Raw genomic sequence first — 14,997 nt, 5'->3', positions numbered from 1 at the left:
ATGGATGGGCGCATTTTATTTAACTGCTTTTGGACTGATGCATGCAACTCCCGCTGAGTGCCATGAAACAGCTTGAAAGATCAAAGACCATTTTTAATATAACTCCGACTGGATTCGTCTGAAAGAAGAAAGTCATATACACCTAGGATGACTTGAGGTTGAGTAATTTATGGGCTAATTTTCATTTTTGGGTGAACTAACCCTTTAAGGCCATCAAATGTCAAATAGTACATGAAAAAATCTTGATTATTTTAAGAGGTCTTAAATTCGGGTCTTAAATGCAATACGGATATGCAATTATTAAACTTCAAAAGGCTAATTTAAATAAATGTGATTGCATGTTAATATGCTGTAGATGGATTTAAGAGTGCATATTGTATGTCTCTCATCTTTTTGAATGAGCAGCTGGAAGTAGTAAAGCATAGACATTTCAAAAGTAGAGTTATGGTGTATTTCAGGCTTGCTTATGATTAAAAGTCCCTCAATATGCATAAAATGCTTTTCCCCCCCTGGCTATTATTGGTATTTTGGTTACACACTAATCAGTATCTGGCAAACCCATGTGGCTTCTCTCTGGGTCACAGGAAAGAAAGACATGATGTAGAGTTTATTAGTATCATCACAATCATTTTTTATTGTTTTTTTTCAAAAACACATTATCGTATCCAACATCAATGGACTTTATGTGTATTAATAAGAGAACAGAATTCCAATCCCAATTCAAATACAGTTTTGATTATATAAACATGCAGTTGCCCTGTTTTGCAGTTGAATATGAGCAGCAGCCTGTTTAATTAAGAAAACTAATTTTAGATTCCTGATTTATTTTGAGATTGAATGGGTTTGTACTGGAATGGCATGCAGTATTAATTTTAAAAAGTCTTAAATTAGATTTTAAAAACTCTGGAGAAAGGCTGTACAACTGTCTATTGTTATATACCTGTACATACAATTGTCGATTTGTATATTTTTTATTCCTTATTTTACTTGTTCTATTTTTTATTTATTTTTATTTCTTATTATCTGTGTTCTTTTGTTCTGTCACTGTCATTCTGTTACACTGTGGAAGCTTCTGTCACGAAAACAAATTCCTCGTATGTGTAAACATACCTGGCAACAAAGCTCATTCTGATTCTGATAACTACACCAAACACATCATTAATTTGATTAGTAATTTACACCCAAAGATAACAATACACTCAAAAAAATAAAAAATAATTACGCTCATTTGTGAATGGTGCTTTTAGAACTTTATGCTTTTTGACCACACTTGAAGGCACATATTTTCAGTCCTGTTTTTTCATTTCACATATATAGTTCATTTTGGAAGAGCAGTGGGCGTCATTTAGCAGCCCGTATATTGTAATGTGCACACAGTCCTCTCCTTCCTCTCCCAGGCCATGTTGTTTCCAGTCATCTGGCTGCCCAGGGCTCCATTGCCTGTAAAATTGAAATTCAAAACCTGTTACACTATTCATTTATAGTTCTTGTATTATGTTATATGCTATATGCAACCCAACCTGACCTGGGTCATGTCCGATCTACTTTATTTGGTCATGAATGTGAGTTCTCTATCGGACTGTACTTACCAAAAAGGGAACCAAAAATCCAGTTTTCTATATATTCAACTCACACTTTATTCATGGTGTAAGGAGCGTCATCCGCCCATCTCCACCGGCCTGTGTTCTGGTCCGTTAGACCAATCCAGTATTCTTGTGGTTTGGCTGTACTGGTAACAAATTCCTAGTAAGGGAGATAAAAGTATCACTGAAAGACTGAATGGAAGGTTTTAAGGGAAAAGTGTGTGTTTGTGTCTGTTACGCACCCACTCCCTCTCAGAGCCAGCTTCTATTTTTAGGAGTAACGCGCCCTTCTCTTCACAGTAATTTTTTGCTTTGGTCCAGTTCATTGCGTCATGTGAGAACAGGTAACAGCTGTTTCTGAACGGGATCCAATCAGGTTCAGTACATCCTGGTGTAAGTAAGTCTGTAAGAGAACCAGCGAATGAAAGAGACATGAGAACAATTCATTGAAATCAACCGAATTTTCATTTTGGTGAACCTCCCCTATAAACCCTATTTGTGAGTGCTGAATATTATATTACCCCTACTTATTTATTTTGACCACCATAACAATGGTTATTCTGATAAATGACAGCATTAGCAGGTGCATATATTTGAGCACAATGGAATTTAGAGTTTACTCACTGGTAAATGATAGTTTATAAGAAAGAGATTGAATTGATGATTTCACTTCCAACATTAAAGCCTTCAGATCCGTCAGTGATTTTGACATATCCACTTTAGTTGGGGATAAAAAAAAAAAAAATGGCATGATTACCTCTAATATAGGAAAAACACAATTCTATAAACAGAATGATTCATAAATATAAAAAAAAAATTAAATATTTAATAACATTTATATTTTATATGTTTGCTGTCTTACCCAAGAAACGTTGTGTGCGTGAAATTGACCTTGAACTGTCTTTCTGTCAGTTTATTCCTGAGGGCCGCTAGTGCAGAACTCAAACTGTCCATCAAACTCTTGACTTCAGTGTGTGACACATCCTGCTGGCGCTCTGAAGGAGAAAAAAGAGAGAACGTTTCATCATTAGGCCAGTTAATAAACCGCTTCAAACCCTTGAAATGTTGTTTTATGTTTGAGGATTCAAAGCTGAAAAGTACGTCCAGTGCTCACCCAGCTTTTGTAGGTTTTCTTCTTGTTTGGATGCGAGTGAACTCAGTGACGAGCCAAGAGCGGTCATCAGGGTCTCAATATTAGACAACTTCTTTATTTGCATTTCTTATGCATATAGAGACAGATAATAAGGAAACAATCAACGCTTTTTATGCACATATCATATCTTCGACTATTTTCAGGGTCAGAAGTCAAAGAGGAAAGGGATAGTTAGCCATCGTGCTCTGTTGAGATTGACTTTTCTGTCAGAGTCAGAAACTTGAATCATGCAAAAATTCATTGCATTAAATATTTTCCCCCAAACAAGCATTAGAAATGTGACATTTTTCATGGAGGACATTTGAAAAGTGTTATGTTGAAACTTTATGATGAATTTAAGATCAAAATATTACCAGACAATGATGATGAAGTTCTCACCCGTGTTCTGAAAATCAGATTTGACTGAGGTTAGATCAGAAGTGTGGCTTTTCATCCAACTCTCCAGCGTTGAGAACTTTCGTTCTTGATGGGAATCTTTCAACCAAAGTAAACATAATTACTGACTAGTACCGGATAGTTAATTGAGCAGTGTTTAGACTATTCTATAACATAAAACCATATTTTATAATAATTAATATAAATGTAGTTTTTATATTTTCATGTCAATTGAGAGATTATATGTAATCATTTTTAAATATTTAAAAAAATATATAAATTTTTTTCTAGCAGCCACCACAGGTCTATTAGGCGAGCTGCTAGAAAATTTGAAAAAATGGTGGAAAAATCATCCATGAAATGAAACATTCATGTGAATGTTATTGTACGCCAAAGACTGTGTCGTGTAATCCACTCACAGATGACAGAAGTCAAGACCATGAAAATAATCATGCAGACTGTTCCCAGAAGCACAAGGATGCCAGTTTGTCTCCTGCATGGAAGACCTGCAGAGAACAAAAACATACCCTTGATTCATTTATAGTCCTATGTTTTAAATCATGCATGCAACACAATGTTGAGAATTAATTCTTTATTTTATAAGGTTTTAAAATAATCTCAAAAAGCCTTATTTCACTTTTGCACAAATTAAGACCTTAGAGGAATAGTTCACCCAAAAAAGAAAACTTGCTGAAAATGTGCTCAACCTCAGGCCAATCCAAGAAGTAGATGAGTTTGTTTCTTCTGATGAAGAAGCCCATTGACAGACATTTGTTCTTGTTTTAATCATAAATTTGCTTCATTTGTATCAGTTTCTCAGAAAACTAAATGACTTATATGTCATTTTGCTTCTCATTTGCACTGGAAAACAAGACAAAAATAGTGAGGAAGAACAAGTTTTACAGTGTGATCAGAAATTACAGTAAAAGCTATTTCAGTATTCTAGTGATTGGGAGCAGAGCTGTTCAAGCCATTAGCTAGTATTTATTTATTTATTTGGAAAATGAATTAAAAAAAGAAGAGATATGTTGGAAGTTGCCAATACAACTCATTATGTACTCCCTACACATTTACATTCAGAGAACATATTGATGTGTTGTGTTGTGTTTCATTTATTCCTTACATTTTCAGTACTTGGTCATAAAAAAGGTCTTCAAAGGTTTTACATTTACCTTCATAAAACCTGTTTTAAGTCGTTTAAATTATTTAATTTTTTACAGGCGGTATGTATAAGCAATAATGTTAATGATGCATGCATCAGCACAAAGCATTCGTAACTTTAATTAGCACATGAATGTGATTAACAGTTGAAGTTCACCATTTACAAATTTGGGATGATATAAATAAATATACACAAATATTTCAAACCGCTCTGAAATGATTTCCTTGGTTCACATTCCATCTCCATTTTACTGTATTCTTCAGTGTAATTCATTTCCTTTTTCTGAGACAGTAAGAAGCTGCTTGTAGTTAGGATTCTGTAGATTTGAGTTCTTCATAAAGTGGAACTGAATGTTTATAAGCAGCATGACTACTATTATAAAGGAGGTGTGTTCTGAATTTGGTCTTGGAGGATTGTTATTGAGACACACTAAAAACCTTTTTTTCACCCCATATGAATTTTCTTCATGACAAGTCTTATGACCAATATGTCATTTCTACACTGTAGGCCAAGGGTCGGCAACCGTTTGGGCATGAATTGACATTTTTTCTGGTTAGCCACTGTGCCAATAAGCTCCCCCTTTTTAAATACATGCTGTGTTTATACAGTACATAAACATTTTTAAATGTTCAGATAAACATCTGCATTTGATTCTCATACAAATATTGCAGAATCTTAAATAAGTTTGAAATATTTTTTTCATCATTTTTTTAAACTTCTCAAAATCCTAAAAGTTTACTTTAATGTTTAAATTAGACTTTGAACATCAGATTTACAGTGTGACCCTGCTGTATGCGTGTGAGGGATGTTGCATGTGCTGAGCTTGCACTTTGTAAAAATATGAACTTGGGAAGAGAGCGTAATTCATGCCCAAAACATGACCTAGAACTGTGATCAGGTCTGCCCTGAATGATCCAGCATCTTGCTTTTTAGGACTTGTGCATTAAAATACTAATCAGCAGGCCTCTTTTTAAACTGATGAGTGGCTGTCAAACTAATGCATCTAATATTGGGAGCTGTATATATGATTCCATTCAAAGCTTAAGGAATATTCCAAGTTAAATATTATTCTCTCCCCCTCTAGATTACTGCATTGCTCTATTTCACAACCGTTTACACAGAACAAACTACAGGCATGCAGGAATTCATTCACCTAGTGGACAGTTTACCTCTAAAAGGTCAATTTAAAATAAAAGATATGGATCCAATAAACTGGCTTTTTAAATTCATCCAAGCGACCGATTTTTTAGCCCCTCTGCAATGCTAAGAGTTTACTTCCATTGCAAGTGCTTTACTGAAAACATGATTTTGTTGTTGTTTTTAAATGAGATATATAAATCACTATAATTTAATAAAAAATTGTATATAACATTTAATTATTTAAAAACCAATACAGCACACAAAAAGGATCCAAATCAAAGTTTTATTGGAAAAAAAAAAAGGCCACAAGCACAAGCTCAATATCTATAACACTTGAGTACGCAGTGACTTTCAACAAAGGACATGCGTTCACTTCAGGTGCAGCACTACTGTAATACATATGAGCGAACAGGAGAAGACAGTAAGGGCAACTTCTAAGAAAGGATTAAAATGGAAAGAATAAAACTGGAGCTCTAAAAGAAGTCCACATCATCTGGAGCGTCTAAATCGCGATATTCAATGATATTTCGAGGATCCCCACGCATCATTCTGGAAAAGACAGCGACATTTTATTAGATTTAGTCTATTATCACCCTTGAAAGAGCTTCTAAAACTATCACTTCCGTTCCCTAACTGCAATTAAAATAAAACTGAAATACAAAGAAATTCACCGGTTGTTTCTAGGTTTTCCAGGGTAACCACCTTGTCCACGGAAGTTGTCGTAGTTGCCCCTGCCGCCTCCACCATACTGGTTGGGTGGGTAAGGAGGACCCCCTGTTAAAGTGTCAAAGAAACGCCTCTAAAATATGTTTTACAGATGCACCACAATGATTCGACTTAAAAAAAAAATAATAATAATTTCAATGACTTTACTTGGCCTGAAAACTAGAATATATAAATGCCTGAAATTTTCAGTTTGGTATGACCATGAGAAATTTCAAAGCTTAGATCATTTTGAAAAAAGGAAAAGGCTAGATATATCAATGTTTTATGGTTGCACCCTTGTTGAAAAACTGCGATGCAAATCACATCACGACTTCCTGAAAATGCCAAAGCTTCAAGCCCATTTTCACTCTGACTTTACTACTTTAACAAACACACACCTCCATAACCCATAACTGGAGGTCTGGGCTGGCCAAAACCCATGAGACCCTGAGGACCCTGAGGTGGGAACGGAAGACCTCCAGGTGAAAGCACTCCTAACAAGAGAAAGAAAATTTTGAAAAGTTTCAGATAATGCGATTTTTCTTCCGATATACAGTGGGTGTAGAAAAGAATCATCCCCTTTAAAATAATCACATTTTGTTGCTTTGCAGCCTGAAATGAAGACAGACACAGTTTTATCCAGCTGCATTTACTCAGTGCAACTTATAACATCCAAGTGAAAGATATAACACCAACATGTCAGAAAAAAAGGATCAGCCCCCTCCTAAAAATGACTTGTAAACTCAATCAGGTGCAGCTCATCACCTTCTCAATGGCACACAAAGCCATCTGACTTTCGACTGTGATCAGCTGTGCTCATTTTGATCAGCTCAGCATGAAAAGAGCTTTCCTGCAGCATTTCAGTCCTTGGTAGTGCAACTGAAGCAAACAATATAGTATGGGTGGCAAGACACTGTCAACCTGGATCAGGACGTCGCTCCAAACTGGATGAAAGAGCCGGAGGAAGCTGATCAGAGAGGCGACCAAGAGTTTCAGGAATTTATGACAAAGAGTGGTCATTGTGTGCATGTGACAACAATATCACAATTTCTCCACAAATGTGGCTTGTATGGAAAAAAACTCACTCCTCAAGAAAGGCCACATGCAGTTATGACTGAGCTTTGCCAAAACGCACCTCTGAGGCAGATGAGACTAAAATTGAATTATTTGGCCTCAACATCAAACAATATGTCTGGCAGAAATCTAATACAGCTCATCATCCAAATAACAGCATTACTCCAGTAAATATCCTGTTCTGGGCTGTTTCTCTGCAGCAGGGACTGGAGCACTCGTCAGGGTAGGAGGAAACATGGACGGGGCAAAATACCGTCAAATTCTTGAGGAAAATTTGCTGCCCTCAGCCAGAAAGCGGTCAATGAAGGTTTACAGAGGTTGAAGGAGAAAAAGCTGAATGTCCTTGCATGGCCTCGTCAGAGCCCAGACTTAAACCCCACTGAAAATCTGTGGAATGACTTGAAGACTGCAGTCCACAAACACTCACCATCACATTTAACTGAACTTGAGCAGTTCTGCAAAGAAGAGTGGGCGAATAATGCAAAGTCTAGATGTGCAGAGTTAGTAGAAACAAATCCCAGCAGACTAAAGGTTGTAATTAAAGCAAAAGGTGGTTCAACAAAATACTGACACAAGGGGGTGACCCTTTTTTCACCTCAGTGATTCTGCTTTTTAATTTTTTCTGACACGTTGGTGTTATATCTTTCACTTGCACCGAGTAAATACAGCTGGATAAAACAAAAACTGTCCGTCTTCATTTCAGGCTGCAAAGCAACACAATGAGATTATTTCAAAGGGAGTGATTCTTTTCTATGCCCACTGTAAAAATCATCAAGATTGATGTGTGCTTTTTACCCTGTCCTGGGCCTGGAGGAGGTGGAGGTTTCATCTCTGGGATGGAGGGTCTTTTTGCATCCATCAGGAAGTTGTTGAAAAAGACGACCTCTTTCTTTACTTCCTCAATCTTGTCTCCATGTTTGTTTAGAATGTGCTTCCTCACAAACTCTGGGCCCTTGAGAGAGATTCATTTTTTATTGATTTTGTCAAAAATGAACCACCTACCTACACTGGAAAAACTGGTGTATGATTTGCAAGTTTCACTCATGAAATCACTAGTAAATGTCACAAATAATGACAAAGAAATGTCAAGTAACATTCAATTAAACATGACATTGATCAATTAAACATTTTCTTGTAAACTGAACTCCAATGTTTAATTAACGTCGATTAAAATCATTTCTTACAGTTATTACCCGCTTACAGGCTACCTGATGAATAACGGAGCATGTTATATCACACACCTTAAACTTTTTGCCACTCAGAGGACAAAGCCACTTGTCTTTGCCCAGTTCCTGTGTGTTGGCCAGCACAAACTTTTCCAATTCCTGTTCTGGATCTTTGCGGCCCATCTTTGCTGCCTCGTCTTCAGACAGGGTTTCCTTCACACTGAACAAGGATCCCAGCTTCTCTTCGAATGTCTTCTGCCAGTCAGCCACTACAAGAGGGTCAAAAATCAGCAAAATCAGTTCATTTCTGTGTTACATGGGATTACGTAAAAGGTGAAATTTAATTTTTTTGCAATTTGTACGAACACCTAATCTCATCCTAAACTTTTGGCCATCGGTTGAGTCAGAAGTTGACAAATATTCAGACAGAGCCACAGTATTTACACTCTTTAGGAAGTCAACCAACTAATGGCTTGCTCATATAAATCAACTCTACATTAAACAAAGCATTTGAACAAATTAAATCACACTTCAGGAAGTACTGACTCTTGTTAGCAGTATTGGCAGCGCTTACCCTCTCTGTGAGTGATGCGGTTGGGGGGAATGGGTCCTCGCACATGGATAATGCCGCAGCGGTTGGGCATCTCGTCCTCGCTCGGGTACTCGCAGGTGTTGTAATAATCAATAGAGTGTACGATACGCAGATAGAAGAGGAGACGATCCAACACCTGGGAGAAGACAAACACATAACACTCCTGAAGCTCACACTGCAGACGAACACACTTTTCTAAGAGGAGTCAAAGCAGAACCAAACTGAAATAAGACTGAAATTCTCATTTACACTCATCGATCTCACTGACAGTACTGAGGACATGCAAAATATATCAGAACGAGTTTCTGAATCAGTGTAGTTTTTTTAAATCGTGTTGCATTTTAATGACAATTAGGCACAATAATTCTGAAATATGACGACAATGAGAATGAGATTTTCTTTTTGCATTATAGCAATGACAACTTAATTGTCACAAAAATAAATGTCAATGGAAAAAAAAAAAAACTTGCTGATTTGCAAAAAAGGCCTAATATTACCTAATACGATGAATCTGAGTGAAACTATCAAAAAAAATCAAAAATCCACCATGTACAGTTTATCTCCACAAAATAAGTAGAAAGATTTTTCAAATGATGTGTGTATCAGCTGTAATGCACTCAAAATAACAAAAGCAGTCAAATGGCAAAAAGTAGTATTGTTGCTACTGGCAGTTTTGTTGATTAAGGGATACAGGGTTCCTACACATTCCATCTCAAAACTCCATACTTCTCCAGACTCCAAACCTTCCAAACCTCTCAGTAGATTTTCAGACCATATTTAACATAAATGGTTCATAGAGCATTATTTTCAGCTTTATATTTGGTACACAGTACAGTCATCTGTAAATATTTAGATTTTCTCAGGGGTTTATCCATGGATTTTCTCAAAGTGACAACATACAGAGCCTCTATTTAAAAAAAATAAATAAATACTTTTGCACGCATACAAGACACTTTTTGTGCCTTTGAGAAACTATTGACACGAGCATGGGACACTCCATTTTTTGTGTGCGCTTTACACTAGGGCTGTCAAAATGGCTCAAACTAAATTCGAATTTTGTAATTAAATATTATCAATATTCAAATTATAATCGAATTTACAAGGCATAATTTCAGTTAGGGGGGAAAAAAGCTTTTGGCTTCTCTCCTGAGGCCACAAGAGGGCGCATCGAACAAAATATTATGCCCGTTTCTTCAAAGCATAATAAAATAACACTACTATCTTTGAAAAAAAGTGCATTGTGTTTAAAATAATGTTTATAAACCTTATATAATTAAAGTTGCTTAAACAATTAGAAACAAAACAGAATTATGCATGAATGTATAGTTTAATACAAAGGGCCGAAAACCAATCACAAAGAGTACTTTCTTCATTTAAAAACTTGAAATGCAGTGGGATGGGGAAAAACCGCCATAACGTCTTGAGACATGTTTTTAAAAAGTTGAACTTACATTAATTTTACATGGCTTTCTAAACATCTTGTGCGAGACGCGAGTGAGGTGATAGATGTCCCTCTAGAAAATGTGATAAATATGTGTTCTGTGTGAACGGCTTGGTTTCAGTTTTGACGTAAACACCATCATCTCCGCATTTGTTCTTTTTTCCCGCAATATTTTGAATGAACAACGTAGTAGCGCCGCATCTAGTAGGTTCAACTGGATAGACTAACCAAAACATTAAAATGCAAAGACACTTACATCGTTGCATTCCGTGCGCCACTGATAAGGCTGCCTGTCGCACACCTAAAATTCAAATGCAACGGTTTTGCATTCGAATGTGGATTTTTTTTTTAAAATTCGACAAATATTAAAAATTCGAAAAATTTTTTGGACAGCCCTAGCTTACGCATTACAATTTCTAGTTTTATATATACTATAACCCATTTTCTTTGTGCGTCACTGCCATCTTACTGTGAAGAAAATGAAACAACTTGTTAAAAACTTGGGTTTTGTTAGGGCAGTATATAGGTGGCTCAGTGAGTATCGTCCAATTTGCCAAGTTGAATGGTTTCTCGTATGCATATAAAAGTCTGATAATTTCTTATTTTTGCAAGGATCCTTTTAGAGGTTCTGTAATATGGTGCTATAAGAATATCATAAGAAACCCAAAACGCTTATAACCTGCATTTTGCATAATGAAAAAGTGCACTTTGAATTCATTCAGTCGTGTTTGACAACCACTAAACAGCTGCCATGAAAACACACTTGTCTGATAAATTCTCATTAAATTCTTAATTTGCTATTATAGAAAACTAAATGGGGACAAAAGTCTGGAAATGCAAATATTTTTTCCATACTTTTCCAAACTGTGTAGGAACCCTGGGGATAATACAAGACTTCTTCACCCTACAAATGGCTGTCGAAAGCAAAAATGCTACAAAATGCATTATATTTTGTAAGTGTGAGACCTGCTCGAGGAAAACCGATACTATTTTTTTTTTTAAATCGGCAACCTAATATTAGTAAGAAACAAGTATCGGATTTCATTCAATCAATAAGATGCAGGGCGGTGTAATGTATTCCATCATCTGCTGATTTTGGGGTAAAATGATAACGACACTTTTTCTGACCTTGACGAGTTTTTCATCTCTCTCCACAGTTATCTCAGTGGGGTTTCCCTCTTTGGATGCCTCATCAGAATCGGCTCCCCCTGCACTTCCCAGAAGCTCTTCCTCCTCTGCGCTCACTTCCTCAATCAGGTAATCAGTGATGTTCTTCAAAATGGGGTTCTGTGCAGGGAGCTTCAAGAAATAAGAGAAATGGGGAAATAAGCTAAGCAATCACACTTAAAAGCTCAGTGTTAAAATAAATACATATTTGATCAGCCTAAGGTGAGAATACCTCCAGAGCATGTGTTTCTTCTCTGAGTTTGTGGCTCCAAAGCCTCTCCTTGTCATCCAGTGAATGGATCAATTTAGCAGCCAGCTTGATGTCATTACGGAGAACCTGCTTGTGCTGCGTGATTCCGTTTACGTTCCGCACACGACGTGCCAGATCTCGATTGACCCCAGGAGCCAGCTCACAGTCCCGCAGCTGCTCAGAGAGGAACAGGAGAAGAGAGTGAGCGAGACGTTTGCTGCACAGTGTGGTTCCTCAAGCCAGTGATTCTAGAACTCACCCGGATGTTCTGCAGGTTCCAGCAGATCTCTTTGATGTTCACACCTCTGTCGAAGGTCACCCAACAACGCCTGAAAAACCTGAGTCACAGAGATGGAAATTTGAGCTTTTCCCCCACGTCTGCTTTCATGCATTAAAATGATTTAAGGAAACATTTTATACTGGCGCAAATGCAATTACTATGCAAACTTACATTTTACATTTAGCAGACGCTTTTATCCAAAGCGACTTACAAATGAGGGCAATGGAAGCAATCAAAACTAACAAAAGAGCAATGATATGCAAGTGCTATAACAAGTCTCAGTTAGCTTAATGCAGTACACGTAGCAAGTTTTTTTTTTTTTAATCATAATATATACAAAGAAAACGGATCGAATAGAAAAAGAATAGAGCAAGCAAGTGTTGGAGGCCTTTTTTGCTTTTGTAAATCAGAAGTCAGAAAGTCAGAATTATAATTGTATAATAAGTAAAAAGAAAACAAAATAGATAGAATGCAAAAAGATTAGAGAAGCAAGTGTGAGTTTTTTTTATTTTTAATTTTATTAAAGAAAACAAGTAGTTAGTAAATAAATAGAGTGCAAGTCTAAAAGGGGCCAGTTTAAAAAAATTTTTTTTTAATAAAGAATAGAATTAGAATAGAGAGGGCTAGAGTTAGAGGGTCAAATAAAGATGGAAGAGATGCGTTTTAGCCGATTCTTGAAAGAATAATAAGATTTAAATATAATTTTTCTCATTTATTTGTATTAACAAATTTGAGACCTTTTAGACCTAAAACTAAATTTGACACATTAACCCTCTGGTGCTCTTCGTGTGGCAGACAAAAATGTGAAAAAATTTGTATTTCAATTGAATAAAAGTACTATATTTTAGTTTGATAATGTTTTTTATAGAACTTTTTGTATTTTTAGGGGATTTCATGGCACTTGATCTATATTTAGTAGTTTATCCTGTTAACCACTTTTTGAGCATAGACCTGAAAACTAAATATTGAATGCTTTGGATCTTTGGATTTTGAAGACGACACTTGGCAGATTCTTGCTTAAAGGTGCACTAAGCAATATTTGAAAAAACACTTTTGACCACAGTGTCGGACCGAGTCCCAAAACACACTCATTCGGTAATTTTTTACCATGAAGAATACAGGTGTGCCTATTTTTTTTTTCTGGACCATTTAACATTTTCTAACCATGTCCATGATTTTGTGTTCACATAGCAAGCTCCAGAACCTTTACCAAGTTTTTTACCATTCCGATGAAGTAAAAAAAAAAACAATTCTCAAAAATCAAAGCATAAAATTTTTCGGTCAAAAATGACAGAAGAGAACCAGAGGGTTAAGGCCAGGTGGCGACCCTGAATACATATTTTTACATCAGCTTAACAGAAAATGCAACCCCGAATATCCTCAATAAGCTGAAAATAAGAATTTCAGCTGTACCACCCACTCGAAAGCGCTGAACCTGAAGTGACTCCAACTTCAACTTACCTGCGCTCTGGCTGCGGTTCTGACAAACACACACGCACAAATCCCGGATAACGTCGACACAGCTGCCAAAAAAGTAGCAGTCTTTAGATAACAATTCATGGACAGTAATAGCAAAATCTGCATTGTTTTGCAGATGTTTTGCGATTAGGCAAAAGCTGCGATTGTCATGCGCATCTTGTCAGGGAAGCAGGGTTCTGTGATCAGTAGTAAATCTCCATCCGAAGGCCAGCGGGCGCTCTCGCACGGAAACTCCAAATTAGGGCTGGGATAATAATAAAAAAAATTTTTTTTTTTAAATTCTCATATCAGTCGATATCGATAATTATCACGATGAAAATGTCAAATTTTATTTCTTTCAAGTTTAAAGGCAGATTTTTGCTCCAATGTGAAAGTTGTAAAAACCAGACAGTTAATTGTGGTTTTAAACTATTCTTTATGGTCAGAACACGACAAACACTTTGTTTTTGAAGTCTTTACACTTTTACAGTCATTTTTCCTTAAAATAAATATCTTAATAGAAAAAAAATAATTTCTTAGTTCTGCATGTTCTAATAAGTAATATTGTTTCAAATCAAGAAACTGGTTTGTGTTGCCTGATAATATTAAAATGTAACTTTTTTTTGTCTCTTAGAAATACACATTTGATAGTAGCTTGAGTTAGGATGCAGATGTAGATTTATGTTCATTATCAAAATCAGTAAAAATTGTAGCAATCTCATTTATATATGGTGAAATTTAACTTTTAATTAACTTTTAAATTTAACTGTTTGAGGTGTTTTTTTTAACCATTGGTCTTCCATAACACATTTAGATCATAATAATCACAGTTAAAACCTCAAATATAGCACCTCAATACCATGGTAAAAATGTGAAAAAAAATGTGAAATATGAAAAACGGTAGTCTAAATACATTTAGTATAAACGCTATAGGTTAATCACAAAAAAATACTATAATTAAATTCAATTACTTCTCCTCCAATACATTTAATACATGACTGTCTACATTAATAATGTAATTCGACATGAATACTTGTGCTGGTCCGAATACCATTTTTTGAGCTTCGAAGCTTCGGTAGTAATCAACACCGAATATTCTAAGCTTCGGAGGGAGGGGGCTGAACATATTCTTCTCTCTAATAAAGGCAGGAATCTCTGTGTGTGTCTGTCTGTCTGTTTGTTTGCATTTTTTGTATTATGTCGAGAACCGTTCATCCAATCGACTTCATGCATGGCGGGTGTGTTGCTGCGGACCCAAGGGAGTGCAGTGTCGCATTTTGGTGCAATATGGACACGCGACATGTTCAGAATTAATAAACTTTTAATAAATTACAGAACAGCGCGATCCGGAAGCGGCGCGCCTCACGCGGGCAGGGCTTACATGCTTCGAGAACGGACACTGCACTAGTGATACAAAACACACAGGTCTGTTAAGAGCAATACTTTTAATA

At 36.2% G+C, this 14,997-nt stretch overlaps 2 protein-coding genes across 3 annotated transcripts in view; both read right to left on the bottom strand.

Moving 5' to 3' along the window:
* Positions 1-1,286: 1,286 nt before the first annotated feature.
* Positions 1,287-4,548, bottom strand: LOC107734342 (asialoglycoprotein receptor 1). Its single transcript, XM_074560163.1, is given in 8 exon segments — positions 1,287-1,440; positions 1,634-1,743; positions 1,826-1,986; positions 2,341-2,342; positions 2,446-2,578; positions 2,698-2,802; positions 3,531-3,617; positions 4,480-4,548. Coding segments are annotated over 8 exon segments (819 nt in total). The 5' UTR covers positions 4,547-4,548.
* Positions 4,549-5,855: 1,307 nt separating this feature from the next.
* Positions 5,856-14,997, bottom strand: part of srrt (serrate RNA effector molecule homolog (Arabidopsis)) — a 14,038-nt gene continuing 4,896 nt past the window's right edge. For both annotated transcript variants that reach the window (XM_016546303.1, XM_016546305.1), the window contains 10 exons: positions 13,550-13,611; positions 12,068-12,146; positions 11,791-11,982; positions 11,520-11,690; positions 8,933-9,086; positions 8,434-8,627; positions 7,988-8,144; positions 6,517-6,612; positions 6,085-6,187; positions 5,856-5,962 (listed from right to left, as the gene is read on the bottom strand). In XM_016546303.1, coding sequence (XP_016401789.1) covers positions 5,887-5,962; positions 6,085-6,187; positions 6,517-6,612; positions 7,988-8,144; positions 8,434-8,627; positions 8,933-9,086; positions 11,520-11,690; positions 11,791-11,982; positions 12,068-12,146; positions 13,550-13,611 — 1,284 coding nt within the window. In that variant the 3' untranslated portion in view covers positions 5,856-5,886. The remainder of the gene's footprint in view (positions 5,963-6,084; positions 6,188-6,516; positions 6,613-7,987; positions 8,145-8,433; positions 8,628-8,932; positions 9,087-11,519; positions 11,691-11,790; positions 11,983-12,067; positions 12,147-13,549; positions 13,612-14,997) is intronic.

This window comes from Sinocyclocheilus rhinocerous, unplaced genomic scaffold, assembly GCF_001515625.1.
Source record: "Sinocyclocheilus rhinocerous isolate Xijiao unplaced genomic scaffold, SAMN03320098_v1.1 scaffold370, whole genome shotgun sequence".
Lineage (NCBI taxonomy): Eukaryota > Metazoa > Chordata > Actinopteri > Cypriniformes > Cyprinidae > Sinocyclocheilus > Sinocyclocheilus rhinocerous.
This window is presented reverse-complemented; position numbering and strand designations above follow the sequence as displayed.